General features: G+C 42.8%; 1 protein-coding gene across 1 annotated transcript; it reads right to left on the bottom strand.

Annotated features, from left to right (window-relative positions):
- Positions 1–1,003: 1,003 nt before the first annotated feature.
- Positions 1,004–26,482, bottom strand: hs2st1a (heparan sulfate 2-O-sulfotransferase 1a). Its single transcript, XM_019877774.1, has 7 exons — positions 26,044–26,482; positions 7,692–7,945; positions 7,457–7,542; positions 6,718–6,856; positions 6,539–6,636; positions 5,469–5,626; positions 1,004–2,594 (listed from the first exon to the last, which is right to left on the bottom strand). The coding sequence occupies exons 1-7, from the start codon at positions 26,165–26,167 to the stop codon at positions 2,371–2,373; spliced, it is 1,083 nt and encodes a 360-aa protein (XP_019733333.1). The 5' UTR covers positions 26,168–26,482; the 3' UTR covers positions 1,004–2,370.
- Between the last annotated feature and the right edge of the window lie 636 nt (positions 26,483–27,118).

Genomic DNA, 27,118 nt, shown 5'->3' with positions numbered 1-27,118 from the left:
TCCAGTGGTTAGCGTGTCGACCTCACAGTGCAGAGGTACCGGGTTCGATTCCAGCTCGGCCCTTCCCGTGTGGAGTTTGTATGTTCTCCCCGTTTTCTCCGGGTACTTCGGTTTCCTCCCACATTCCAAAAGCATGCATGGCATGGCAAAATTCTCCCTCGGTGTGAGTGTGTTCGTTTTTGTGTGCGCTGCGATTGGCTGGCAACCGGTTCAGCGTGTCCCCCGCCGACTACCCTAAGACGGCTGGGATAAGCTCCAGCACCCCCCCGCAACCCTTGTGAGGACAAGGGGATCGGAAAATGGATGGTTGGATAATACAAAATAATGCACGTCAGCAAGATTTACCAGTATATTACATCAAAACAAATCAAGATGTTAGTCATTCACTGTGATTCGAACTTTAATGAAAACAAATGCCTGCTGTCTGTCTCCTTCTATCGGTCACCGGTTGTGAATCTTTCCAGTCTTTATCTCACCACGTCGGAAAAAAAAAATACAGCCATGTTGTTTTATTTTGTATCGGACACAGCTGCAGCATTGTTTTGGGCAGAATGAAGGCACACACAAAAAAACAAAAAACAAAAACCCTCATCATCTATTTGTATTCAAATTGTTCAATGAGTTGTGATTGCAGCTTTCAAAAAGGTGGCAGTTAGTCCTTAGGCCATTGGCATTGCAGCATAACGAACAAATAAAATCAGTTATATACATAAGAACAACTTACTGAATAATTACAAAAACACAGACTTGTTTTAATTAAATATATATATATATATATATATATATATATATGTAAACCAAGCTAATTTCAAACATGAAGCAGTGACATAGCGAAAATCTCCTATTTACAGCAAGCAGCATCTTCATTGCGTTCCTTCATACGCGCTGTCATTAAAAAAAAGCACATGGAAAGAAGCGGCGAGGCTAGAAAGATGCGCTTGCCAGCGCAAACCAGAACACACGGTATAAAACATACACACCTATTATTATGATTTTATATATATTTTTTTACATTTCATAAAAACCTCAAACATCTTTGTTCAAGTCCAAATACTACAGCTCGATCAATTTTTCACTGGAGGTCTGAGCAAAGCAGGGTACACGTCGTTTCCAAAAGACAATATAGTGAAGCTCCACCTAGTCGTGGTTTGCTATTCACGAACTCAACTATTTGTGTTTTTATTTTCTGTGGAACCTGTTCTCTGTTATTTGCTGGAAAAAAATCATCCATTCATGTTTTTTTTTTTAAACGTCGCAAGATGCCACAAGATGCCGCCAAAGCGCTGTCTAATAGGATGGTGTTACCATGATTTACGAGCACCTCAACTTGCAAGTTTGAGTCCCCCCCCCCCGCCCCCCCCAAAAAAAACAGAACAATGAAGGTAATATTCAGCAACTCACTTTTAGCAGGTTGGTGAAAGAGTCAAATGCACAAATTCAAAATGAGAACACTCGCAAGAAGCTTCTGTATGCCACAACTCACGCCCATACGATCACACACAGACGAACCAGCCAACCTGACTCCAGCTCCTGACATCACTCACTAGGCCACGCACATTCAACACACAAATACTACAGTACAGTATCGGTAGTTAAAAAATATAACCCAGTGCTAATTTTCTCAATGCTGTTCATGCAAACAACTGCAACTTGTATGCCAGGCGACCACTGTAACCAATTTAAAGTTCAGCATTCACCAAATTATTCGTTGAGAAACTGAGAGCACGACTAGTCTGTTTTTGTGCTTAGGACATTTGCCGCCATCTTGTGGCATCTTGGTGCCAAGGAACTATGTTGAAGTGGCATAAGGATCTTCATTTAGACAAAAATAGTCCTTTGTTGCCAACTTGGGGCAACTTTAGGCAATCATAAACTGTCATTAAGCTCTCAGGGCTCTGTCCCTATCCCATGGCAAAAAGCGGGGTTCACTGTACTGTTTTTTTTTTGTTGTTTTTTTTTCCCCCGCCCCCCCCCCCCAAATCATCTATAAAATATACGATGTAGTCGGGCTGCAAATGATGGCCCGCAAAATCGCGAGGCAATTTTGGGGCTCAAATAGCTAAACACAACCAAACAGCACATTGTCATGTCCTGCCTGAGGCCCCCCCCCGCCCCTGCCGGCCCTCTGAAATGGAAGTGAAAGGAAGCCGCCGACCTGCAGGGATGGGGACGGAACACGAGCTCGCCCCCCTCCTCCCACCACCATTTGTGACCAACACCAACTGTTTGCAGTTTGACGGCATATGCCATCACAAGTAGTCAAGTCGTTTTAACTCCCATCACATTTCCACCAACGGACACCTGGACGTCTCGCCCTTGTGTCATCCTCATCTCGCCCCCCAACTGCTCCGAGGATACGTCCCACCCTTCTTAGTTTTTGGGGTAGATCTTCTCGTAGAAGAAATTTTGCGCCAACATGTAGAGTTCCCCATCCTTTTCCCGCACCGCGTGGGCCCTGACAAACTGAAACTGCTCCAGGGCAAACTCGTAGAACTCGTTCTCCATCTTCCAGATGGCCGACTGCTGCAGTTTGGCGGTGGACTCCCTGGTGGGCGGCTTCTTCTCGCTGGTCTTCCTCAAGTGGGATTTCTTCCCTGTCATCACAAGAGGGAGAGACGGAGAATCAAGGCTCGCCGTGAGATATAAAATATAATTACACTAAATAGCACGGTAACAGTACAAAATTTACAAAAACAATAATGCTTAGTTGCCGACGTTGGCAGACAGGTATTATTTTAATCGACTACATGTTACGGTAAAAACCTGTTGCGGTTCATGAAATTAAATATACATTCATTATGCTAATGAGAAGAGCGATGAGGAGGAGCTCCAGACAATACGGGAGTGATTTATGCCCCAATCATATGAGAGTTTTCTTTTTTCTTTCATCCAAAGCCAGTCGGAGTAATACATACTAATGAGTACTTCTCACAGATATTGTGTGCTCTAAAAATAAGTAAATAAAATAAAATAAATAATAATCCATTTATACAGTATTCCTCTGCTGTGCGTGGGTGGGAAAGGCCCGAGCCCCGCTGCTAATTGTGGAAAACTAAGTACAGAACGAGACGATTAAAACAAATTACCGATCAGTAAACACTTGAATACTATTTCAAACTCATCTCACAACATTAGCCTGAAAGGTTTACAACACTCGTGCTCAAATGCCAGGTTTCTGTGGTATCCAAAAATGAGACCAAGGTAAATCATTTCAGAACCCTTTCCACCATTAATGTGACCTTTTCAAGAGGCAAGTTAAAAAAAAAAAACGTGCACAGCCTCATAATGGGGAATGTGGCTGCGTTCAGGAGTAACCCGTTTCATGTTAAATGGGAGTCGGCACAGACTTACCGCCCTTTAAAGTGCCACTGATCAACTGCAAATCCATTTCAGATGTTTTAGTAGGCTTTTCCTGACATTTTATTTTATTTTATTTTTTTGCTTTCTAGCAGAAGCCTGAAAGTTTTCTGCTCAAACTGACTCCTATTTCCCCCCCCAAAATCTATAAATAATGTAATTAATTCCACCTTGTTTAAAAGTCCCAGTTCCAGCTGAAGAAATCATCCCAAAAGCATAATGCTGTCACAAGCATGCTTGATTGTCGGTATGGTGTTCTTGTGGTGATAAGTGCTGTTGTGTTGAGGAAGGGAATTACCATCGGTTCCAATCAGCAGTTATAATGTTTGCACACAATCGAGCTTCTGCTACAAAGCAAAAAAAAAAAAAAAAAAAACCATCAAGAAAGGCCGACACAAACAGTTGAAATTTATTTGGGGTTCATCAGGTGGTGGCAGGTGTGTGCCTTGTTAAGTCTGAAACCACAACCCAGTTCGAAGGAGATGTGCAATCACATAATGTCGAAGTTGACTCGTTTCCATGGCTTCTGAAGTCTGAGCATATATGCGCAAGTCCTAAAAATAGAAGAATGCCGATCGGTCGTGGTGAAATGAGGCTTAGCAAGTACTTAGGGAAAACGCCAGGTTTCACTGAGTGATTGGTAATTACTGGGATCTGCTCAGACACTAATTAAGCGTGATTGAACAAGGAGGCAGGAATAAGGTTGAGCGCATAAAGCAGACGTTTGTCACCATCATATTTTTTTTTTTGCCTTTTAATCTCGCTTCACTCTATTCTCTGATGTCATTCCTCTTCGGTGATTACACGAAGGGAGAAAAGGTCTCTATTTGGATGCTGCTTAACATTTAGTGGAGCCGAGGTGATGTGAGGCTGCGGCGCTCCCGGTGATCGCATCCATCACAAGACTCAAGTGAGAGGAATGGAGAATAGAAGGTTATATTACCAGATGTAAAAATTGACCTTCATAATTAGTCACGTTATTAACAAGACTTCACACCCTGACAAGGGAATATATTTTTAGAGGTGTACACAATAGCCTCTGGTACCTCATCAATATGGCTACAAGAAGAGGGAGGGGATGGGGGGGGTGTTCAGTGGCGCCTTGCCTCACAAGGTAAATTCCTTCTCTGATCAAGCTTATAACTCTCTATAAACATGCATGAATATTTTTGTAACACGTTTTTAATAAATATTGGAAAAAGCTTAGAAAACATATTTCAGAATGTGGCGGCTCAGTGGACCAGTGGTTAGCGTGTCGACCTCACAATGTAGAGGTCGTGGGTTCGATAACCCAGCTCAAGTCTTCCTATGTGGAGTTTGCATGTTCTCCCCATGCCTGCGTGGGTTTTCTCCGGGTATTACAGTTTCCTCCCACATTCCAAAAACATGCCTGGGTGATTGAACACTCCAAATTGTCCCTATGTATGAGTGTGAGCGCGGATGGTTGTTCATTTCTGTGTACCCTGCGATTTGCTGGCAACCGGTTCAGGGTGTCCCCCGCCTCCTGCCCGAAGAGAGCTGGGATAGGTTCCAGCACCCACCCCCCTCCCCGCGACCCTTGTGCGGATAAAGCGGATCAGAAAATGGATGGATGGATGGATTTCAGAAAGTGTCATTACGCTATGTACGGTCGGATCCGTGTGTTAGATTTGCGACTTCAAGGTGGCCTAGTGAGCGACGTCAGGGGCTGGAATCAGTTAGCCTGCATGTGAGCGTGAGTTGTAGCCCGCCCACAGCAGCTCCTTGCCAGTTCTCTCATTTTGTATTTGTGTGTTTGACTGAGGAAGTGTATCGATAAGCTTCAGAGATCGTCAGAAAAGACAATAATAAAGCCAATGACAATGTTACCTCGCCGCTGTTTCATCATTTTCCAAAAGTTAATCCTCATCTAATTATTTGCCATTTGGCAGCTGCAAAATTCTGTTCACAATGCTTTGTTTGGAGTGTTCAATATGTGAGCGGGATTTAATTTTAGCAGAGCTCGCCATCATTCATCCCGGCTGCAGTCTTTGAAACAAATCAGTACATACGTTGGCGTGACGCGCGAGTGGAAGTGGCGTAATCAATTTCATTGGGCCAACAAAAGGACGGCTAGCCAGTTGGACGCGCACCTGTTTTGTACAGATCGGTGGCTCCTTTGAAGAAGCGTGGCAGAGCGGCCTCCAGCATCATGACAAAGTCCTCCAGCTCTTCCGTCACGCCGACCAACATGTACTCGTTCACCAGGTTGTATTTCGCCTGCTCCAGAGCCCAATGGCTACCCACATTCCTGTCAAAGACAAGCGTTGGCATTTTTAATCCCACGTGGACATGGGAAATGCTCACAGGACAAGATAAGGGAAAGGAGGACAGATAACGCAGGCAAGGATTAGGACAAAGAGGAAGGATAAAGACCGAAATATTCTGTGTAGGTGTAATTTTTTTTTTTGTTAAAAAAAAAAAAAAAAGCTTGTGAAACCAAAAAATGGGAGCTGTTTGATCTCCGTGATGGAAATAGTGGGCTAAATTCACTCCACACGAAGGCCGACACTATGAAAAATCAACTCTAATCCACATTAAATAGCTCAACTCAATGCAATTTCTTCTTACCAGATTTTTTTTTTGTCTTAGAGCATGTCGTTAGCCAACAGGCATACAAACTTTATAATTGCTGAATGAATTTTTGAATGTTTTTGTCAAAACAAGAATTGCACAACACATTTAACAAGAGTCCACTTGCCTACTTTCAATCTTTGCAGATTACCGTTACCTGGATAATGATCGCAATTTTTTAATGAGTTATCAGCGTATGGCTAGATCATCTAAATATCGAGTTTTATGCACAATTTCTTTTAGTTTATATGTTCCAATAATTTTACTCACCCTAAAAATGTGTTGTTTTGTCACAAATAATCAAGATAAATAAAAGATGAAATCTTGATTTCACTTATCTTTCAATGTCAGACCCAAATATTTTTAGTTGACAGATAAGAAAAAAAAGGAATTGGCCTCTGCTCTTTTCAATTCTTTTTGGCGCGGAGTCTGTGTGGTCAAATAAATCTTGCCGATACAAAAATGTCTCATTTGGATTCCCTTCCCATTAAAATGGAATGCAGACAAAATTTGGCAGTAGTTGTCCTTTTAAATTTCATGTCGCAAACCAACGGTCAATTTGTTTGGTCCTGTCGTTGTCATCACTGACCAGCATTCAGAGTAATGGCCGCAGAAAAAGGGAATCTGGAGCCAAAGCTTCTCCGGGGCGCAGTCGGAGCCGCCGGCTGATACACATTCATCAAATGTCTGAAACGGGGCAAAAAGATGAAATTAATACATTCAGTGTCGGTCTCGTGAATATGTGCGGGTGTGTCTTTGGACTGAGACCTTTTTGTCTCCTTGTTTCCTGCGCCTCAAGCCGGGTCGGTAGTCATCTCCGAAACGCAAAAAGTAGTAATAGGAAACCAGCCTTTCAATGGGGTCTCTGATCACATTTATGTAGATCGGCTTGATCTTCACCCCGAACCTGAAAAAGTGACTCTCTTGGGTTAAAAATTAATTTTGAAAAATGGAACACACGGTGGCAGTGTATTCTGGGCTTATTAATAAAAAAATACATTCAATCTAAATAAAGAGTGATCAACCATTTTATATACTTTACATGGATTTACTTTAATTTGTGTTCATTTATCTCACTGACTAATTGGTTCATTGATTTATGATCATATATAATAATAAATTACAAAAATATCAGTGAATGGTTTTATTTACTAAAATAATTGCACAATTCATCACAAATTCTTTCTACATTATACAATACAAAATGCCATCAAATACACGATGACGTTATCATATTACGTTATAATATAAAAATTATTTTACATCGTTAACACACCCATTTAAAAAATATAATAAGGAGCACATTGACTTATTCACACTATTTATTTTGCCTGCTATGAAACCTGAACTTGTGCAGATCAGTAGAGGATATCTTATCTTGCCTTGCTTATCTGCCAGTTGAAAAAAAAAAATCCACTTGTGCCCTTGAACACTAAAGTTTCCCTCCCTTGTGCAGTTACAGAGCACTTGATCACCACAAGGAGGAGTCAAGTACACACGCTCTTACTTGGTGAAGTCCAGGAAGGAGATGTGGCCGTGGTAGAAAGCTGGCTTCATCTCTCTCCATTCTGTCACATTTTTCACAAACCGCACCTTGAACCAAGAAAAATGCAGCTGTCAGTTGAGAAACCTTCTTTATCCGTTTTTATTTATATTGCACACAACATCCCAAGCACCTCGGAATTCGGCTTTGTGCTTAAGTGCAGAGTGTGAGTACTTAGAAAAAGGCAATAGATGATGACCTGGTCCTGTAAGGACATGACGGGATTGTTCTTGGTGGTGTTGATGTGCAGGACGTGGTAGTGGTTCTTCCCGCATAGGTCGTAGGCGATGTTAGTGAAGGAAGTGCTCGCCGTCTTGGGAACGCGGTTGTAGATGATGACTACATCGTCGTCGCTCTCGGATACAGACGCCCACGAAGAGTCCCGCTCCCGCAAGCCGTCTTGGGTGTGTCGCTGTTCGATCTCCCGTACCTCGTGCCGAGCAATGGCCCGCTCTGGAAGGATCACACACACACACACACACACACACACACACACACACACACACACACACACACAAAAGTCACAAAAAGATAGAAAGTAAGTGATGTAGATTTCTGCATTCATAACCCATGTGTAACTTGACGACCTGCTAAAAGGTTGATAATTGCCTCTGGATGCCACAAGATGGCGCCTAGTTTTCACTCCTTTTTTACGAGGCAGAGCACGCGGCTGAGTTTGTCGCAAATCACGGAAGTGAAAACAGACAATGGATAAAAATACATTATTTTTAGTACTTTGTAAACAAATAATGACAATTCAATCGAAATTGGATCATTTCTCAGAGTACACCTGATGATCTGTATGCGAGAGTGAATTCGTGCAGTTCATTTAATGTTGTTTTTTAAAAAATATATTCAACATTAAAAAAAATTGTTTCATTTTCAAATGTAACTGTACAGGGTTCTAGTCCTCACTTGAGTAAAACCTGGTGTTTTAACGTGTTAACTTGTATAGCCACTGAACCATTTGCTTTCCTTTCCCCTCGTCAAACCAGATGCGGTTCGTTCTTATTTTAGTTTTAATATCTCATTCGAACAGTGTAGGTGAGTTTGCCTTGATTTACTCCGCCAGGATTTATCTACCGGGGTTAGGAAGAAATGATAAAAAGCTGCGAGACGAGAGCCGGAGGTGACAGGCCGAGGGTGAGAGGTTGGCAGTTTGACTGGAAGGTGACAGTTATTTGAAAGCTAGCGGACGTAGGACGGCACATCAATTCACTACAAATGAGCAGGGTGGAAGGTTGGTGTGTGTGTAAACTGGAGTAGTGTGAAAAGATGGCACACAAAAGCGGGCTCTTGCCTTTGTTGCCTGCAGGCTTCTCTTCATCTGAATTCATGGCAGACTGACTGCTGTTGACAATGCTCGGAGAAGCTTGCAGGAAGGACGACTGAGAGGATTGTGCGTGCGCGCGTGTGTGTGAGAGAGAGAGAGAAAGAGAGAGAGAGCGAGAGATAGAAAGAGAGAGAAGAGGCAGCACATTACGGGAGCCCTTAATATCCGTGGGAGCTCATAGCTGTCACAGCCGTGCCACCTTGATATCAAAGGTCCTCAAACTTCTTGGGTCCTTGGATTTCTGACAGGCAAGAGATTTTTTTTCAATTTAAAAAAAAAATGCAACTTTCTTTAAAAAAATTCCACAATATTGACGTTTTCTCGGTACTTCCTCGTATATTTGCAGGTCATTTCTGAAACACCCGAAGATGCCACCAAAACCCCGGCTAAAAAGGGAAGTCGTAATTGGTGTAAAGGAAGTGCAGTTGAAGTGATAACTGTGTCTGTTTTCAAATGAAGGCAGTAAAGGTCTTTTGACACGGCACTTTGCTTTTTGTGGCATACATCATGAGATAGGATGCAGGATGGCGTAGGACAACAGTGGCCCAGTGCGAGCTTTCCCATATTTGGCACTGCTTGCTAAGCAACTGAACAGGAAATGGCCCGGTTCCTTTTTATGCTGGTTTGGAGAAAAAGTCGGTTGCAGTTGACAATATGTATTTGTCACTGTTACAACAGAAAGGCTTTGTTAATAACGCAGGGGATGAGGAGACGTGGCATAAGTGAAGCATGCTTGTCTATGCTATATTTTATTTTAAGCTATAATTTTTTTATTGTTAAACATGTTAAAATCAAACCTTTCAACCGCTTTCCAGCAATCTGATACATTCCGTCAATGTGCATTACATCATTTGTCTTGTGACAACACCGGGATGCCGCATGTATTACTCCTCCATTTTCTCAGCAAATAATGGAAGATAATTGCCCACCACCTCCTAGAAAAATTCAAGTCTTAGGTGAATTTGCAAATGCCCAACTACGACGATGCGGGCGTTCACTGTACTCAAGTGAAGAACAGATAACTGAATAATTAATTGCTGTAAAAAAAAAAAAAAAAAAAAAAATCATATTTGTACCTAGCCTACTTCCTACGACTGAACAAATATCCCCCTTTCCCCTTGTCTTCCACCTGCCTGTGCAGCTATATATGCTGCCCCGGATCAAAGTTGTATTTGGTTACAGATGGAGCCACATTGCTCCCGTGTCTGGCACACGCGTGGAATCGCGGCAGGTGGCCACAAAATGGTGTCTGGCAGAAGGCAACAATCGTAATGGACACGCTCATTCACACGGCAGCCAACATCGGTAGCGGTGACAACAAACACTTGCGATGGTTGAACTTTACGGCCTGGGGCTCACATGTCCTTTCTAGGATTCTTTTTATGAGCGGGGTGCTAGGAAAACTGGCTGTGATATTCAAAAGAATCGCGGTGAGTCAAAGCTGCGACAATGTGGGCCATAAATATTAGATGGCAGTCGAGCACCAGGCATCTCAAGGCTTTTAAGTGGAATAACATTAAAACGCTTTGATAGCGTGTTGGCTTCACATTCATCATCATGTGAAGCCTGTGGAGAAGTCTTAGCATTTTTTTTTCCCGATGGCCAGCAAAATGGGAAACCCTGCACTGCAAAATCTAATCAAGATCAAATATCTCAAATCAAGGCAAACTCTGCTTGTAAGCGATTTCGTTTTGGAATAAGAGCATTTCACTTGCTTCAAGCATTTAATTCTTTAAATTTTTTTAGATGCTATTTAAACGTTGATGGAGATGTTATTGGTTATGAATATGCTTAGGTTAAAATAACACAAACCACAATTCCATAAGTGTACGTTTTCCACTTCCACTTCTCACCCAGCTTGTCTTATTCTGGTTCATAAAGTACTATAAAGATTCCTGTGGATGACAGCGTTGCATCGCTTTGGATTTCAGATCAGCACAGCTTTTGAGTAGAAGATTAGGGTGTGATTCATAGGTTGTAACATTGATTATGAGGGCGATAGCCAATAAATGCCAACAAACTGCTGCAACTATGTGTTCAGAAATGTCTGGCATCGTATGAATCAATGCAAAAATGTTGCTTAAAATTTTTATGACGATATAAATCCTTGTGCTGGACAAATTTGTATTCAGCCTCATTATATTGGATCACGAGGGGAATGTTCACATTCACATTCATTAGATGCATAATGAATTGGATTTTGTTTCATTCTGACTGCTGGTCTTGATTGACAAACAGGTGACCATGCATATTAACACTAACTTGGCCTTCTGGAAGGCTCCAGGGTGCTTAGGGGGCCTCCAGACTTTTCTGAAGAACAATCACAAAAGCTTGGGGGGCAATCGTGTCCCTACCAACAACGTCCAAACTATGCTAAGAGGCCCACGAAAGCTCTCGCTAAAAACACTCTCTTTTTTTTGCCAAATTTCCAAACAGTCCACAAGAACAAAGACTGCCTCCTCAGGCTTTGTAGAAGACGCCCCATTCATTACCCGACGACTTGGCACAAACCTCCATATCAGGGGGTTGCACACATACACACAAAACCGAGCTTAGCGCTCCCATCTGAGGTCATTTAATTAGAGGACAAAAGCCCGAATTACTATGGCCACACAGCGGGCCTCCTTTCATGGCACTTTTCTGCCACTTCCTCCCCTCGAGCCGTCTCTGTGCATTAAAAGCCAATTATGAAGCGTGAATCCAACACGGGTCTTAAACACTGTGACAAGTACAAGCCTATTACCCTGCCGGTTTTCATTCTCACCCGCCGACAGCAGCGAGACAGAGTGCTTGTGGTCGAACATATTTACTGAGGCAATTTCGCAGCCGATTAGAGACAACCATTTGGAGTCATCATTCATATTTTGCCACCGGATGTGAAAAAAAAAAAAAAAAAAAAAAACGGGATGGCCCGTCATGTACTACTGCTGTTGCGTCACTCGTGATGGGATACTAAAAGTGAGGGAGACGGGATGATGCTTGAACTAAGCAGATCATAAATCCATCATGGCCGCCTCTTTGCCTCAACCCAGGGGAGGGTTAGCCATTTGAACCGAGGCCTTGGGTTAGGTGGGTAATAGAGATTGGCTATCAGCGCCCTGACTGAGGTGCACAGCTTTTGCCGTTCTGCTCGGATGCCGCTGGATTGCAAAATCAATGACGGATGACGGAGAGAAGTCCCGGCCGGCCGTCTGGCGGCTTTATCCGCCCCAAAAAATGCCGTTCATCGACTGCTGCTGCTGTTGCTCCTGCTGCTGGTTTTGTGGATCCCTCCGCACAAGCTTGGACGGTTATGCGACAAACAAGATAAAAAAATTGGGATAAACGGAGTCTGTCGAAAAATTATTGACATAACAGAAGTTTACTGTCAAACATGAGAATAAATTCATTGTGTATTTTAACATCAAAATGTTCACCCAAACCATTTTTTTGCCAGCAAATGTCCGGCTGGCTTAATGCTAACATATGATGTGAAACACCGTAGACCAGGGGTCCCCACAAGCCACGCTTCTCCGTAACGCGGCCAATTAGGCTAAAAACAAACACCGGAGCTCGCAAAATGAGTAAAAAAACTGCTGGAGATCGCAAATGACGGCGGCCTTAAAAGTACGTTCGAGACAACTGGATTAAAGTTATGTCTGAATACTCTGAGATCGCCACAATAGCACTTTTGCTATTTCCGACATCCTACCTGTGTGAGGCGGGGGGGGATTATGCAGCAACGGCGACGAAAACAAAATTACGAAGTAGACTGGACATAAACCACACACTTGCGGTGTCATTGTCTCTCCTATTACCCCGAGATGGGACCGTCTGGTTGCAGAAAATCAAGCTCGGTGCTGTGGTGAGTCGTCATTTTCATGCACTTTGAATTTGCGTTGTATCGTATTTTGAAGGCATTAAACATTGCCATAGCGATTGGAGTGTTGCGGCAAGATTAGACGCTCCTTGTGTTTATTATTATATTTCGAAAACACCACAGTTTTCATGCAGCTCATACCATATTATTTTGTTGTATTATTTCCGCCACACCTTAAATGCCGGTCCCTGAAAATATTGTCTGACATAAACCGGTCCGTGGGGCAAAAAAGGTTGGGGACCCCTGCCGTAGACCGCTACGTTCCACACACTGAGCATCAACACAAAGTGAGCATCCAACAATGCTCGTAGGCATACAGTAAATTCTTACTTTTATGTGGGAGCACGTATGACATTTGGGTTAGATCAGGGTTGTCAAACTCATTTTTGTCACGGGCCAGATTTTAGTTACAGCATCCCCTGGAGGGCCATTATGACTGAAACCATATAAAGAAGAAAAACGGTTTATTCATTTATTGTTTAAGTTACTGTCATGAGGGGTTTGGTCACAAAAAAATTACAGTATCACTCTTATTTATGACACATGAGAATTTGAAATTTTGGTCGAGATTTTAGCAAGCATCATGCAAGTTGCCATGTTTGATTTGCATTCACGGGCCACATAAAATAATGAGGCGGGCCAGATCTGGCCCCCGGGCCTTAAGTTTGATACCAGCTGGCTAGATGACCCACAATATAGTGAGAGAACACTTTCCTATGCAAAAATTGACAGGCTGACTTCATCAAAAAATGACTTTTTCCTGTTGACAGAGGATGATGCGGCATGCCAAGACCGAGGCCGTTTTTGTGGAGAACGCATTCCTCCATCTTCGGTAATAGCAGAGACAAAGCTGGTCCTGTCAGAGCCGACAGACAACACCATTTGAGTGTTCAAGTGGTTGCCGGTTCGGGTCTGTTACTCATTTGAGGGTCATGGAGGACAAAGATGCTACTGTGGACATTTTTGTAATGGGCTGTTTTTAGTGAGAAGACTCCAAAGATGGATGGTTGAGCTGAGTTGCTGCACAGTTCATGAACTACAGCCCGACAAAATGCTGTATTGATGGATTTGCGAATGCTAAACCATGAATATGCAGGGGCTCGCTGTACTGTAATACCCTCACATGTGGGCAAGGAGAACCGCGGTCACGATGCGCTCGCAGCTGTTTATTGAATGGGACAAAATAAGAACACTCTCTAGGCCACACCCCTTAAAGGCACACATTCGACACACGAGTACCCCAGTACGTACAGTAATTACACCTTATAAATGATGCCGTTTTTTTTGTGGGGAGACAAATGAATTATGAAATGATTCAAAAAATATTTCAAGTCATTTAAATGGGGAAAATCGAATTAACAGAGGAGTGAAGTGAGTTACGAGCTTGGTCGTGGTACCATTCGACTCCCAAATTGAGGTACTGTATTCAGGAAGAAACCACGAGCGGTTTCACCAAAGGGCACGCTAAGTGCGAGCCAGGCACATGCGGACCATCAATAATTGCTGGTGCAAATGCAAGACATGCTTCTTGACTCATGATAAGAATCCCGGTGAGGCGGCGGAGATGATAATCATCGCGCTTACACCTGCCACACTCGCCTCGAATACATCTTGTGTGCCATTCAAGCCAGCACTGCTGTCTGAAAAGTTGATAGTGTTTGGGAAAACAGAAAGAGTGTGCGCTTGTGTGTGTGTGTGTGTGTGTGTGTGTGTGTGTGTCCCCAAGTTCTAGGCCGCAAGTTGACGTGACGGGAAGAGAAGAAGTCCACATTGAGCCTTGCTCATGAGAAACAAGATGAGATTATGAAGCAATTTACACAGATGGCAGATTCTATCGCTCCCCGGGCTCGCTAAGTAAAGGCGGGCGCGACAGGTTGCGAGGCAGGACGGGCTCAATGCAACGCTGCCAGAAACTCGCCGTGACTAAGCGGCAGAATTTCGCCGGCACTTTTGGGAGACATTTGCGCTTCAAAGGACGGGGAAACGATCAGGCTAACTCCCGTTGAGTGATGAGCTATTAGATGGAGGCGGAAGCGACGATATTGTCACAGCCTGGAGCATCCTCGCACTTGAAGAGGAAGAACCAAAGAAAACATTGAGTGGGGGCGGGGGAGGGACCTCGCATTTGCTACTATGGAATTTATTAGGGACTTCATCTGCCTTTTAATACCACTAACTATCACATCACAGTGATGTTGGAACTATCAACACTGTACGAAAACACAAATAGGAGAAGCAAACAAAAGAATGCAAGCCTAAGGTGAGTGGGTGGAAGTAAAAAGAATGTCAGACAAAACCTACCCGACAGGTTGCGACCTGCCAGTTATAAAAAACAAAAAACGAACAACTAAAAAATGTAACTCCTGTCGATATTGCATTTTAAAAGACGCTCAGCTAAAATATGGGGATGGACAACAATATTCATTTACGAACATGACACAATGTTCTTACCCTGATAGCATAACTGCTTGTCATTTTTGAACGTTTTTGATGAACAAGAAAAATGACCACTACGGTATTATAGCTATGGGATCATTTTTTTACCTTTTCAGACTTTTTGAAGAAATATCATTCCGAGAAGTTGTCTGGGTTTTGCAATGAAATAACATCAGAGACTTATAACTGAGACAATAAACCGTACATTCCCGCCCCCTACTTGCTTCTTAATTGCTTAGTTGATACTAACGTCACCAAAAATTGTGCTGCCTGCTTTCGCCTTTGAACTTTCCAAATAGCATTTAGCTTGTAAATGTAGGTCAGCACTTCTGACAGTGTTGAGGAAAGCAAGAGAAGACAAATGAAACGCACTGGAAAGCAGTTGTCATCTTTCATCGCGGCTCCGCTTTCCTCTAAATAAACATTATTTGCAGAATAAATCAGATGCGGTCGTCAGGTACACCTCTCCCCTCACCTCCTACCATACTGTATGTGATGTTCCCCCGTCATTGGCTGCCTCTCAGCCCAGTAAGACATGATTAATAATGCATCCACAGGAGTCAGGGGGAAAACACGGCACTCTTTTAGAACGAGCAGACACCGGCTATTCATTGAGTTAATGATGAGCGGGAGAAACAGGCTACCGCGGCGGAGAATGGACACGCGGCAGAATGAGAATCCACTTGTAGAGAACACGGTCACAACAATAGCACTTCACCGGTGATCATGGCCTCATCTCTTGCTGTCTCGCTTTTGGCCTCTTTTCAGATTGAACATCGCCGGTGTAGCCTTCTCATAAAGGTGCTGAGGAGTGTGTTTAGCCGTAGCGCTAATACAGGATCAATTTGCACTCCCAAGGCGCTAATTGGCTGAACCGAGGCCTCCTTTTCCATTAACTCAAACCGATGTGGGGTCATTGTGGGTATTATTATAACCGTACTGTTCATAACAATTATAATCATTTATTTAGGAATTACAGATTACAATATCCTGGAAAAATAAATAAATAGTGTTACCAAAACATCGGGTTTTGAGATATGTTCATCTTTTTGTTTTCAAGTTTGATCTAACAAAAGCCTGCGCAATACTGATTTTACCATGCCTTGTCATTCATAGCTAGGACGTTTCACCCCCAAATTTTAGCTGTCTGTCTAGCTAGCTAGTTAGCTAAGAACAATTTGGAGAAAAGACTTCTTCTGTCTGAGCTGTTTTCCTGATAGACCAGTAGTTAAGTGTCCCAATACTTTTATCCAGAGAGCATATTTTTCATATTCAAGACTTGAGAGGATCAGTCTTGCCAATTCCTAAGCAAGATTATTTTACGCATAGACAGCCAAATGGAGATTGTCGTAATATTGATCCAGGGACAGAGCCAATATATTCTGAATTAGTTTATGGAAGAAAAAAAAAAACAGCTCTGGCTACGAGTGGCTTCAGTGATGGAACAGAAATCGATGGAAGGCAGAAAAAAAAACTGTAATACAAACAAGTGGGTGGGGGCGGGGGCAAAGGGTCACCTCAATCATGGGAGTGGAGGGGACAAAACATTGCCATCGAGGATTTGGAGTAGAAGTGTTACAGAAAACAGCTTTAAGGCAATTATTGGACTAACATGGGGAAAGTGGAACGTTTCATCCTTTCTGGTGAAATCGCTCAAGGGAAAAGCTTCAGGCCTGCTTTCATTATTTCATCTCGTGTGAGAGTTTGTCATTTTCTCTCGTCGTGCCCTGAAAAGGTGTCTGCATGTGTGGCCATGACAATTCAAATTGTCTCTTTCATGTCCATCCCAACACCCGCTTTCTCCAGTCGCAACTCCTTTGGGAGTATGCATCTTATTTTGGAATCCCGTAGACAGGATGTTTTTAGATACTCATCCATTGAGCTTAGTAAAACACAGTAAGTTCAAGATGTTACGAGTCTTGAGCCGTCGCTTGGTCCATTTTTGGCTTTGGACGTCAATTCACGTCAACAGCGTACTGTGGACACTGTATTACAAACCAAGATGTTGACAACTACTGATCCCACGGGAGCTCCATGATAGCGTTGTCATTTGGGGAAGTTGATATCAGACGCGGCTTTATCTCCATTTGATGAGGAGCCGATTGAGGTGGAAGAGGGGAGGAGAAAAAGCAAACTCGGCAGGGAGGAAAAGTGGGAACAGACACCTGCTGTCGCGTGTTTACAACAGCGAGCCTCATCATCTGTCAAAAAGCCGCAGGCTTCGACGGCACGGTGTGAGTTTCACTGAGTTCAAAATTGATCCTGTAGCTTTGGCCTTCATTAAAAACGGACTGTGGAGATTCAGCGTGTGTTTTCGAAACAAGCTTGTAAAAATAGGAACGTTTTCATAAACAAACTGAAAACACAGGAGAGTGGCCCCCGTCCATTCCCGGGCTGTTATTCACCAATTCACTGACCATCCGAGTCCGATCGAAGTTTTATTTTGAATGTTAGGTATGTTCGTCCGGCAACCAAAACAAAAAGTAATGAAGTTGACTGAACTAAAAAAAGTTCATTTGAAATGTCAGTGTCTCCCTGACCACAGGATAGAACTGAACCAATTCAGTCCGTGACCATGCTTGTGATTGCAGTTATTTATTTCTCAAATCAACTTTTCCCATTCAATTGAATGAAATTGCCATTAACGTGTTCCAACGTCCCTCAAATAATAAAATTAATTTGAAAGAAAGCACTCCAGCACAGTATTGTACTGTAAAAAAAATCACACACACAGACACAACCTAATTAAATTGAATTTAATGAATGAAGGCTTTTTTGATTAATTCAATGGACATTGTGTTGCCTCTTTGGGTGTGTGCACCTTGTACTACAGCTAATAAATTTGTCAGCGTAAAGTGGAAATCAATTTGGTCAATTTAATAGTGTTTCACAAATCGATACTATTGGTCACTCCACGCGTCTGTCATTTTTACAAATTATTGTGGCCAAAAGGGTTGATGATGGCTTGCACGTTTTGAGATACAATCCTAATAGATTAACAAACGCTGTTTATTGGGTTTCCTGAAAAATGACCAACTCAGTGAAGTCAGAATAGACATCTTAAAAAAAAACAGCAAAAAAGCGATCGCTTGTCAGTAAAATTTTTGCTCGCAATATAGAGAAAAACGATGAGTCTTGAACAATTTCATCATGTCAAAAAAAAAAAAAAAAATTCAAAAACACCGTGTCAGCCTAAAAAAAGAGGAAGGGAAAAATTCACTTCAGCATTGAAGGTCCAGTCTCACCCCTGGCATTTTTTTCTCACGTTATACGACAACTATATATTTTTCAACTATCAGCTGTCACTCCAGCTTTCCGCCATGTGCGTGCCATAAATGCAGGCCTGTGGGATTTTGGTGCAAGGTGAGAGGAGTCCAATGAGGACGGTTAGCTTAGTGAGCCGCCACTTCGGGCCAAAAGTGACATCAGCAAGATGATGGAGGGAGAAGTTGATGGTGCCGGGGAGGAAAGGGGGCGTGCGTCGGGTTGGGGCGATGCCAGCTAAGAGCAGTGACGGCTACTATTAGAGAGAGGGTGTCGCAGAAGGGTGGGGGAGGCAAGCTGTCCGTAACACTCTGATTAGCCTGTCCGTCATCCTGCTGCAGGAGCCGGCGAATGCAGCAGAAGTGCACTTGCTGCATTGTGCACCACATTGCACAAAAGCACACGCCCCGCTAGACAAAGAGCGGGCCGGTGACCGTAAATCATCCGTGTCAAACTTGTTTTCATCGCGAGCCACATCATAGGTAAGGATACCCTCGGGGGGTCAGTTACAGCAGTGAAGTCAAATACAGTGTTCCCCTGCTATATTGCGGTCCATTTTTTGCGCCCATGTGATCGTTTTTAATGTGTTTTTTTTTTTAAACAGTGTACTGTACTTGCTTTTCAGCTGTTTATTTAACACCAGGAGAACATCAAAACACATGAATCCAATATAGGCAGGAGCTGCTGTACTCCACAGCTCACAACCGGACACTCACACACAGATTCGCCGATGTCACATGCCACCCCACTGGACCCCGCCTCTTCTAGGCACACACAGACACTACGATACAGTTCATATAGTATTTTCTTATTATCTTTTTCATTCTTTAAAGTTTTTTTTTGTGTATTCAAATATGTTCACAGCGACAGTGTGTTTAATACGATTAAATGTGTTATTGGCTTGTGGGATGTAAAAAAACAATATACAGTTGACCCTTGCCATTCGCAGGCGACAGGCCCGCAAACAGCAAAAATCCGTGTATAACTGACGCGGTCAGGGTGAAATTTCACATTGGGTAGAGTGAGGAAAAAAAAACGAAAATGTAACTGCTCTTAAAATAAAAAACAAATTTAAAAATGAAACCTTTTCTTTTTAGAAAAAAAAGTCAACGTCCGTATTTTTGTGAGATATTTTTAAAGACATTAACAGACTAGTGCAACCGTTACAGTCTGACCAATCTAAATTATTATGCTATAAAAACATTATTAATGTCTTTTTTTATGCTTTATCTTGATCTGAACAGCCATGGAGAGACTCTTTAAATGCCTCTGGAAGTTACATTCACACTGGACTATTTGGTTTTGTTTTTTTTAACATGCGTCTGCTAGCCAGTAGCTTAGCTGTATGGTAGTTGTTCGTAGAGGTGATAACCCCTCTTACCTAATATCTTCTACATAGAAACCCTAATAATTATCCCATCATCTTCCACAACTGCCCCTGCATTTGGTTATGATTTTCATGCCTAGTTTTGAACAGAAGTCAAGTAAAAGTTGAGGTCGATTTTACAATACGCATAAAACGCCAAGGATGGCTGGTGGGTCGTGAGTTTAACACCTGCGCCGTAACTCCTCAGCTCGCCGAATCAAAGCCCGCTTCTAACAAAAACTGCAGGAGCCAGACGTGACCGTTAACACGTCGCCGTGTCGCAGATCCGTCGGCGACAGCGACGCCCATCGCCACGGTGGGCTCCCCTCCATTAGCAGCTCCACTGGTATGTTTCAAAAGAGTGACAGAGCTAATCTGGGCGACTGGCTGCTTAAAGTAGCAAATGTCAACATGCAGAGTGGAAGCAAATGACTCGTGCCGGCTTTACAGCCCTCGGGGAAGACGTGAGGTGTCACGCAGAGGTCAAAGCAAACTGAAGCAATGGAGTGCTGCGATATTAGCGACTACAGAAAGCAATGTCTGCAGAAAGTGAGGGTGAATTGTAATGAAAATGTGCAACTTTTGGAAAGGTGATGATAGTATCATGCGTGTCCTGAATGAGCGAAAGAGTTTTGAAGTTGGAATAGTTTGAAGTGGTTGAGATACTTGGAACGAGGGGGTTAATATTTATCATCCCTCTTAAATTTTGGAATTGATTTGCCGAAACGTAGGAATTGTGTTCAATAGTTGCGTCTACGTCATGAATGAGCTGAACAGTTGGAAGTTGGAATGCTCCTCATTGGCTGTGAAATGTGGAAGGAGCCACTGAAGATTTAAAATAGCTCTTCATTTGGGAATTTTATTTGGGAATTTGGGGCAGCTTGAACAGTGAGGAGGTGGAATGGTTTGAATCCGTTGAGAAATGTGGGTGGAGGAGATAAACGTCTAAGTCAAATATCCCTTCCATTTGGGAATTTTATTGCACAAATGTGGCAATTTGGGGAATGCGATCGTTTCATAGATGTCTTGAATGAACTCAATCAACAGTTTCAAATTGGCATGGTTCGAATCAGATGAGAAATGTGGAAATATGTCAAACTGATTTCGTAAATTGACTGTGGCTCTCCTTTCCTACATCCAAGGGCATATATATTATGTCTTGTTGTATACGTTGATGCTTTATGACATTTTTTTTTGTTTGATGGTGTGTCATCACATTTTTCTAATGTAAAATGTGCCTTGGCGCAATAACGGTTGGGGGGAAACACTTTTTTGTTGTATTTTTTTTTTAAATCACAGGGCTCACTGGAGGCAGCAATGCCTGACCAATTTTCTTTTCCAGAAAATTTCTGCCTCAGGTCTGATGGCGTGACGACAGTAGCCAGCATAACGAAGTCCAATTCCAACCCAAGCCCTTGTGCAGCGGACTGTGACCCAAAAAAAAAAAAAAAGAAAGAAGAAGAAAGCTTTCCAGTCTTATGTTGCCTCTACAGACGGTCACTGCACTAAATTTGATACAAGTCATCGCAAGGAGGACACAAGATGCGTAGTTCCACGCAAGAGAATGGAAATTATCTTTCTCTGTGGCAGAAGAGTGAAAGGAGTTTAAAAAGCGCCCATGGCAAGGAAGAAAGCCACAAGAGTTTTGACGAAGTCACGCGGGGGTCAAGAGTCATCTGCTCTCATTACGAGTTTAGAAAGGTCGGAGGGTGATGGCTTCATAAGCAATGACTCATTTCGCACGACTCCCGAAATATCAAGAATGAACAAAAACGCATTCTTAGACATGGTGAAATGTGGTGACTAAATATATTGTCTTTGTCATTGCAGCTGTACCGCATTGTCATTTGTTGCCGTTATCTTCCGAGTATTTTCCAACAAAGCGATAAATTCTCTGAACAGAAAGTATGAGCAGAAACATTTTCACATTTTTCTTTTGTTGGACAAAAAAAGGGAGAAGGGTGGAAGGCAAGTGGCGCTCGACGTGGCTCATGACATGATGCTCATTTGTACGTCGCAAAAGCAGTAATTTATCCACACGTCGAAAATGTTTGACCTGAGGTATGTGCACCCAAGCTCTGGATGCTTTGCCTTGCCTGACCTATACAGGGTGTACATTAGAAAACGAGAGCATGGAACAGCGTTGGGGGGGGCGGGTAGAATCAACGAAAATGGAAGTTGAGACTGGTATCAAGCTGCTGTCGGCCACAACTCACACCTTGACACTCACATGCAGACAAAACTGCCCTCAGTTTCTGATGTCACTCACAACGCCACGCCCCTTAAAGACACACATTGAAGACAAATACTGCAGTAGGTACAATTAGACTTTAAAAGACCAGTTTATTGCTATTCATGATAGTTGATTGTTTTAAAAAATACATTTGACTCTATTAGAAATAATGGCATTTCAGTTCATTTCAATTAACATGAAGTACAGATGACAGATTATGCCCAAAACAAACTTTTATGTCCCCTTCTTAGCTACTGCACTGCAGCACTGACTTGTGTGAATCTTTTCTCAAAGTAAGCTTCAAAATAAAGTGTCTGACCCCGAGTTCATATTAAACCAAGCACAAGACCCGCAGAAAGTGGCCACCGAGCATGATGTTCGTCGCCGCAAAGTCAGTCTGTGTTGGCGACGAGGTAGCTGAGAAGCAGCCGCAGAGAACTACTGTCAGAATAATGGATGACGCCCACAGCAGGAGGCACAACTGCATGGCGGCGTCATTGTAATGCAGGAGACTCCTCGGCCAAACCTCGGGAGCGTGATTAGCTCTGAAGCAAATCACTGCTTGTCTGCCCTGCGGGGAAGGCTATAATGGGTGGAAATGGCGCAAGCTGCGTGGCCACCAACCGGACCGCACGCTGGGAACAGCGGAAAACGGGTCGTTGCAACCCGGGCGGAATTAACTCTCGTCACAAGATGTTTCGATCCTGAATTGATGCCGATAGCGATTAGACTCGATTGCAATATTTGTTCCATGAAATATAACAATACTCACAGGCAATTCTTTATCCTCTGCGAAGAGCAAAAAAAAACGTTTTTGTTTTTTTATCTTTAGGGGAAGTTGGGATGGATTCATTGCATTTCCATTCATTACGATGGAGAAAGATGATTTGAGATATGAGTGTCAAGGAACAAATTCAGCCGGTATCTCATGGCAACTCTGTACAGTATTAGCAATGGGAGAGTTTCTTGAAACCAGACACATTTAATTTTTTTTCCTCACAGGGCCAGTGAGCTGGCCCTCAATCACATCAAGCTCTGATTGGTTTGTCAAAGAAAATTTGCTGGAGCCAACTTCAACAAGCAAAATGCGGCTGTCGTGATCGACACAAATCAATGCATTTATTTATCAGCATGTCTGATAAGGATGGTGGAGGGGGGGTGGTTGTTGTTATTTGACAAGTACTGACTCTAAACTGTGCGCTGCACTTTGATACGGTGGTGATGGATTCTGGCAAACATGTCCCTTGAACCGTGCTTGCTATTTAAGGTTTTGACAAGTGAAGACTGGATAATATTTGCATTTGCAATGCGATCGTACTGGATTAAGTCGGGCAAATCCCGAATGAAGGCGCAGGAACACGGCTCAGAATTTTTTTTTTTGATTAATTTTGCCATTTTCACGCTAAAATTAGTTTAAACGTATTCTATCATCCTTTTTATTTCATTTTAATTCAATTACCTTGTGAAATGATGGGTGGGTTGATTTATTGTCAATACAATTAAAAAAACTGAAATAGGTTCTATTTTTTTTATTACATTTTTCATGAATCAAGTTCATGATAACGTATAATAAAAATATTTTACATTACATTAATTACAGATTTTTACCCTTTTTTTTTACTACATGATGCAGATAGAATCTGCTAGCGTTTTAGTGATGCAGCGGCAGAAGGGGAAGCGGCAGGTGGCCACCTGACCATCAAGTTGAAGCTTGTCAGCACCGTGCCCACAAAAATTCTTCCATCAAAACTATTTGCCCATGCAGCAAATAATTTGGAGCTTCAGTATGCAGAAGTGTGCTCCGTCCTGTCATCCATCAGGACGTTTTTTTTTTTTTTCCCGCTAAGTCAACAAATTCTCTTGGTGGTGATGGGCAGTCAGGGGGAAGGCCGTTCCCGTGCCATGTTTGTGTGCTTTGGGCATTTCAAGTTGTTAAATAGTAAACAAACTACCTTATTCTAAGTCTGCATCCAAAAAGAAAAAAAATCAAGAATTCGCAATTCGCATGTGACCTGTTTGGTTAATGGTTCAATGTTTAAATGATAAAAAGAGCACACCTGTGCTATGACCTGCGACGACCTTGCCCCTCAGGCAAGCTTATGAAATAATTGAAAAGCTGGCAAAAGGTACCCTGAACTGGCAGCCAAAGCTTTGGGGTGTCTGCTGTTCCTTCAAATCCGCCACAGTGGAGGCATCAGAGAGATAATCCTGCAGTGTCCCAGATCTTTCTTGGGACTGACTGGACCCCTAATGGGAGGTGGGAAGGAGATTTCAACGCAGTGTCTGCTCCCTTTCAATTGGGTGTGCGTGAAATGATGACTTTGATAGCGTCGATACAAAAATAACTACTAACTAAACGATCGGTCGATAATGCTCGTCAGCTGTTGTGCCTGACCGAAAGAGTCTCCACCCAGATTCTCCAAAAGCAAACCTCTTAGGAGCAGCACTTTTGCTGTCTTCTCTCTCTTCCGCTCTGATCTGATTTGTGATCTTGAAAAGAGCTACACCTTTTCTCCTACGCAACATACAGAAACACATACCCCCCCCCCCCCCCCCACACACACACACTTTAAACCTAACACAGCAAGCAAGTGTCATTTGCCAACATACTTTACATTAGCATAGCATAGCATTAACAACATCAAGATGGGGCAGAGTCTGAAATCGGGGATCAAGCGCCGTGCTTTCCAACTGACAGTCATGTATCTGCCCGCTGTATCTTTCGGAGATATGTTTTCATATGACCCGTGTCATCTCCGCCACAGCAGGGGAGTCATCATCTGCTTGGCGGCATGCTGTTCCGAGTCATACTCTTCGATGGCACAAGAAGTGACAAAGTGGGGCAGTTTTCTTCCCATAGAACAGCGGAAGCAGTTTTGAGTGGACTTGGAATTCCCCACTCGATCTTCAACAAGAGCAATGTAACTGCAATCCAAAGTGTCGAGATTTCTGCAACTCTGCCGGTGTTCCGGGCTTATTAGAGCTGCAGATACAGCAGCCGACTGCTCTAGATTGCGGGCTGGTATGTCCAAAGAGCTGTTCCGTCGCGTGACAATACACATAACAAAAAAAAAAAGTAAAACTCTAAATTGTCCATCGGTGTGATTGAGGATGTGACTAGTTGTCATTTGTCAGGGTGTACCCTGCCTACTGCCCGAAGTCAGATGGGATAATCTCCAGCATGCCCGCAACCCTCGGTGAAACAAAGCGGTTCGGATAATAGATTGATGGATGGATAGCCATCAAACGTACTTTTTTTTTCTACAGTAGATTTGATTAAAATTAGTTTTGATTCCTCCTCAATGCTTCAAAACAATTTTAATATTTCCAAGTGTTCTGTATATGTATACATTTTGCTGATGGGACAATTTAATTCATCACATGGGATAAAGATCTTTCCATCTAGAGTTGATATACAAAGTATACACACCACTTTTTGACTACCAGGGTTTTGTGATTTAAAAAAATAAGACAAAGAGTAATCATGTCAAAACTTTTCCCACCATTATTATGACCTGTAAACTACAGTTGAAAAAACAAAATATTTTTGAGAGGGAAAGTAAAAAGAAACACCCGGGATAATATAAGGATAAGTGTGAGTGTCCAGCCACTCTTATATCTCAGGATGTGGCTGTGCTTAGAATTAACAAATCACATTCAAACTCACGTTAAATGGAAGTCAGTACATTTGTGCCACGATTTAAAGTGCCTCTGAATAACACAAAATACAGTTTAGCTGTTCTAGTAGGCTTTTGCTGATATTTCTGTACTCACTTCTTACAGACAAAGCCATAGCCCGCGGAGAGCATCCTCAGAATCAGAGGAGTGCCCCTATATGTAAGGGTTTTTTTTCTGATTGATATTAAATTAATGCTGGATAAAATTAAGTGATCAATGCATCGATCGAGCAATCATAAAAAAATAATAAAGACTTGTAAGTCCAGCGGAAAGAGAGCGTGCCTTCTTGAGCTGCTGCGCAAATTGCGCGCCCTTACAACCTCGTATGATAGGCGCATCTTGGTGGTACAGAACAGCACCTCGTTTTTTGTCGGGTACTTACCGAGTTTTCCTCGGGACTCCTCCAGTTTCTGAATCTGGTTCTCCAGGAAGAACATGGCCACGGCGAACGCCAGCAAAGCCAGCATCTGCAACTTGGGCGGCATCATGACTCTGAGCAGCCCCATCAAATGATCCGGAGAAGGAGTCGGTCAGTCCATGCCCAGTGAGGGGAGACAAGAGGGGGTGGGTAAGAGGAGACACCGAAGAAGACGCGCACAGACAACCGGCGAGCACAAAGCGCCAGCGTGCGTGGATACTTAAATCTACATTTGATGTAAAATGCCCATTCTTTGTTATTCCATTATTTGCATGGCAAGATTGAGGCTTGTGAAAGGTTTTCACGCAGCGTTTATACGTCGTCTGTACAAGAGCTCCCCGGTGCCCTGTCTTTACTTGCACGGTTCCACGGTTCACATTGTCAGTAGCACACAGACCATTGGACAGTAACAAGAAGCCCCCCATAGACGCTAAACTATACCGATAGAACTGCTTAGCTCGGAGACGTACGTCAATAGTGCTGACATGTTGGATGTGGCAAAGAGGTGCGATGGACCGGTGAAGTTACTTCATTCATTTACCTAATTTATTCAAGTGCTGCTTGAATATGTGCCGATAGTTTGAAATTCAAATAAATCAGTTTTCATACTGATTACAGGAAGGTTTCATGCAGCACTTTTCCCAGAAAGGACTCACAAAATAATTTCAAAGACCGATCTCATGGGATTGAGAGTGCACAGGCTTTTTGGTCGCACTTATTGCATGATTTTGCTGATAACTGACTTTCTGGCTACTACTATAAGTCCTCTATGTGCATAAACAGTGCTGTGAATTCCCAGCCTCCAAACAAGCAAGTCTTTCCCATTCAACGAAATTGTCCCGAAGTGAGTTTGCTTCTTTGTTAAATGTTCTCATGCTGTGTAGGTTTTGTGAAGATAAAGTGCCGAGAAAGCAATGGTAAACAATCTGAAAGGAAGGCTTTTCTGCTAGTCCCTCTCCAGTGATGACCGTTCTTATATTTTTATTAACATAACATAAATCACTGACTAGTGACAAAACGGCGCGACTTGTCAGAATCA

This window comes from Hippocampus comes, unplaced genomic scaffold (genome assembly GCF_001891065.2).
Source record: "Hippocampus comes isolate QL1 unplaced genomic scaffold, H_comes_QL1_v1.1 scaffold317, whole genome shotgun sequence".
Lineage (NCBI taxonomy): Eukaryota > Metazoa > Chordata > Actinopteri > Syngnathiformes > Syngnathidae > Hippocampus > Hippocampus comes.
The sequence above is the reverse complement of the archived record's forward strand: the minus strand, read 5'-3'. Positions and strand labels throughout refer to the sequence as shown.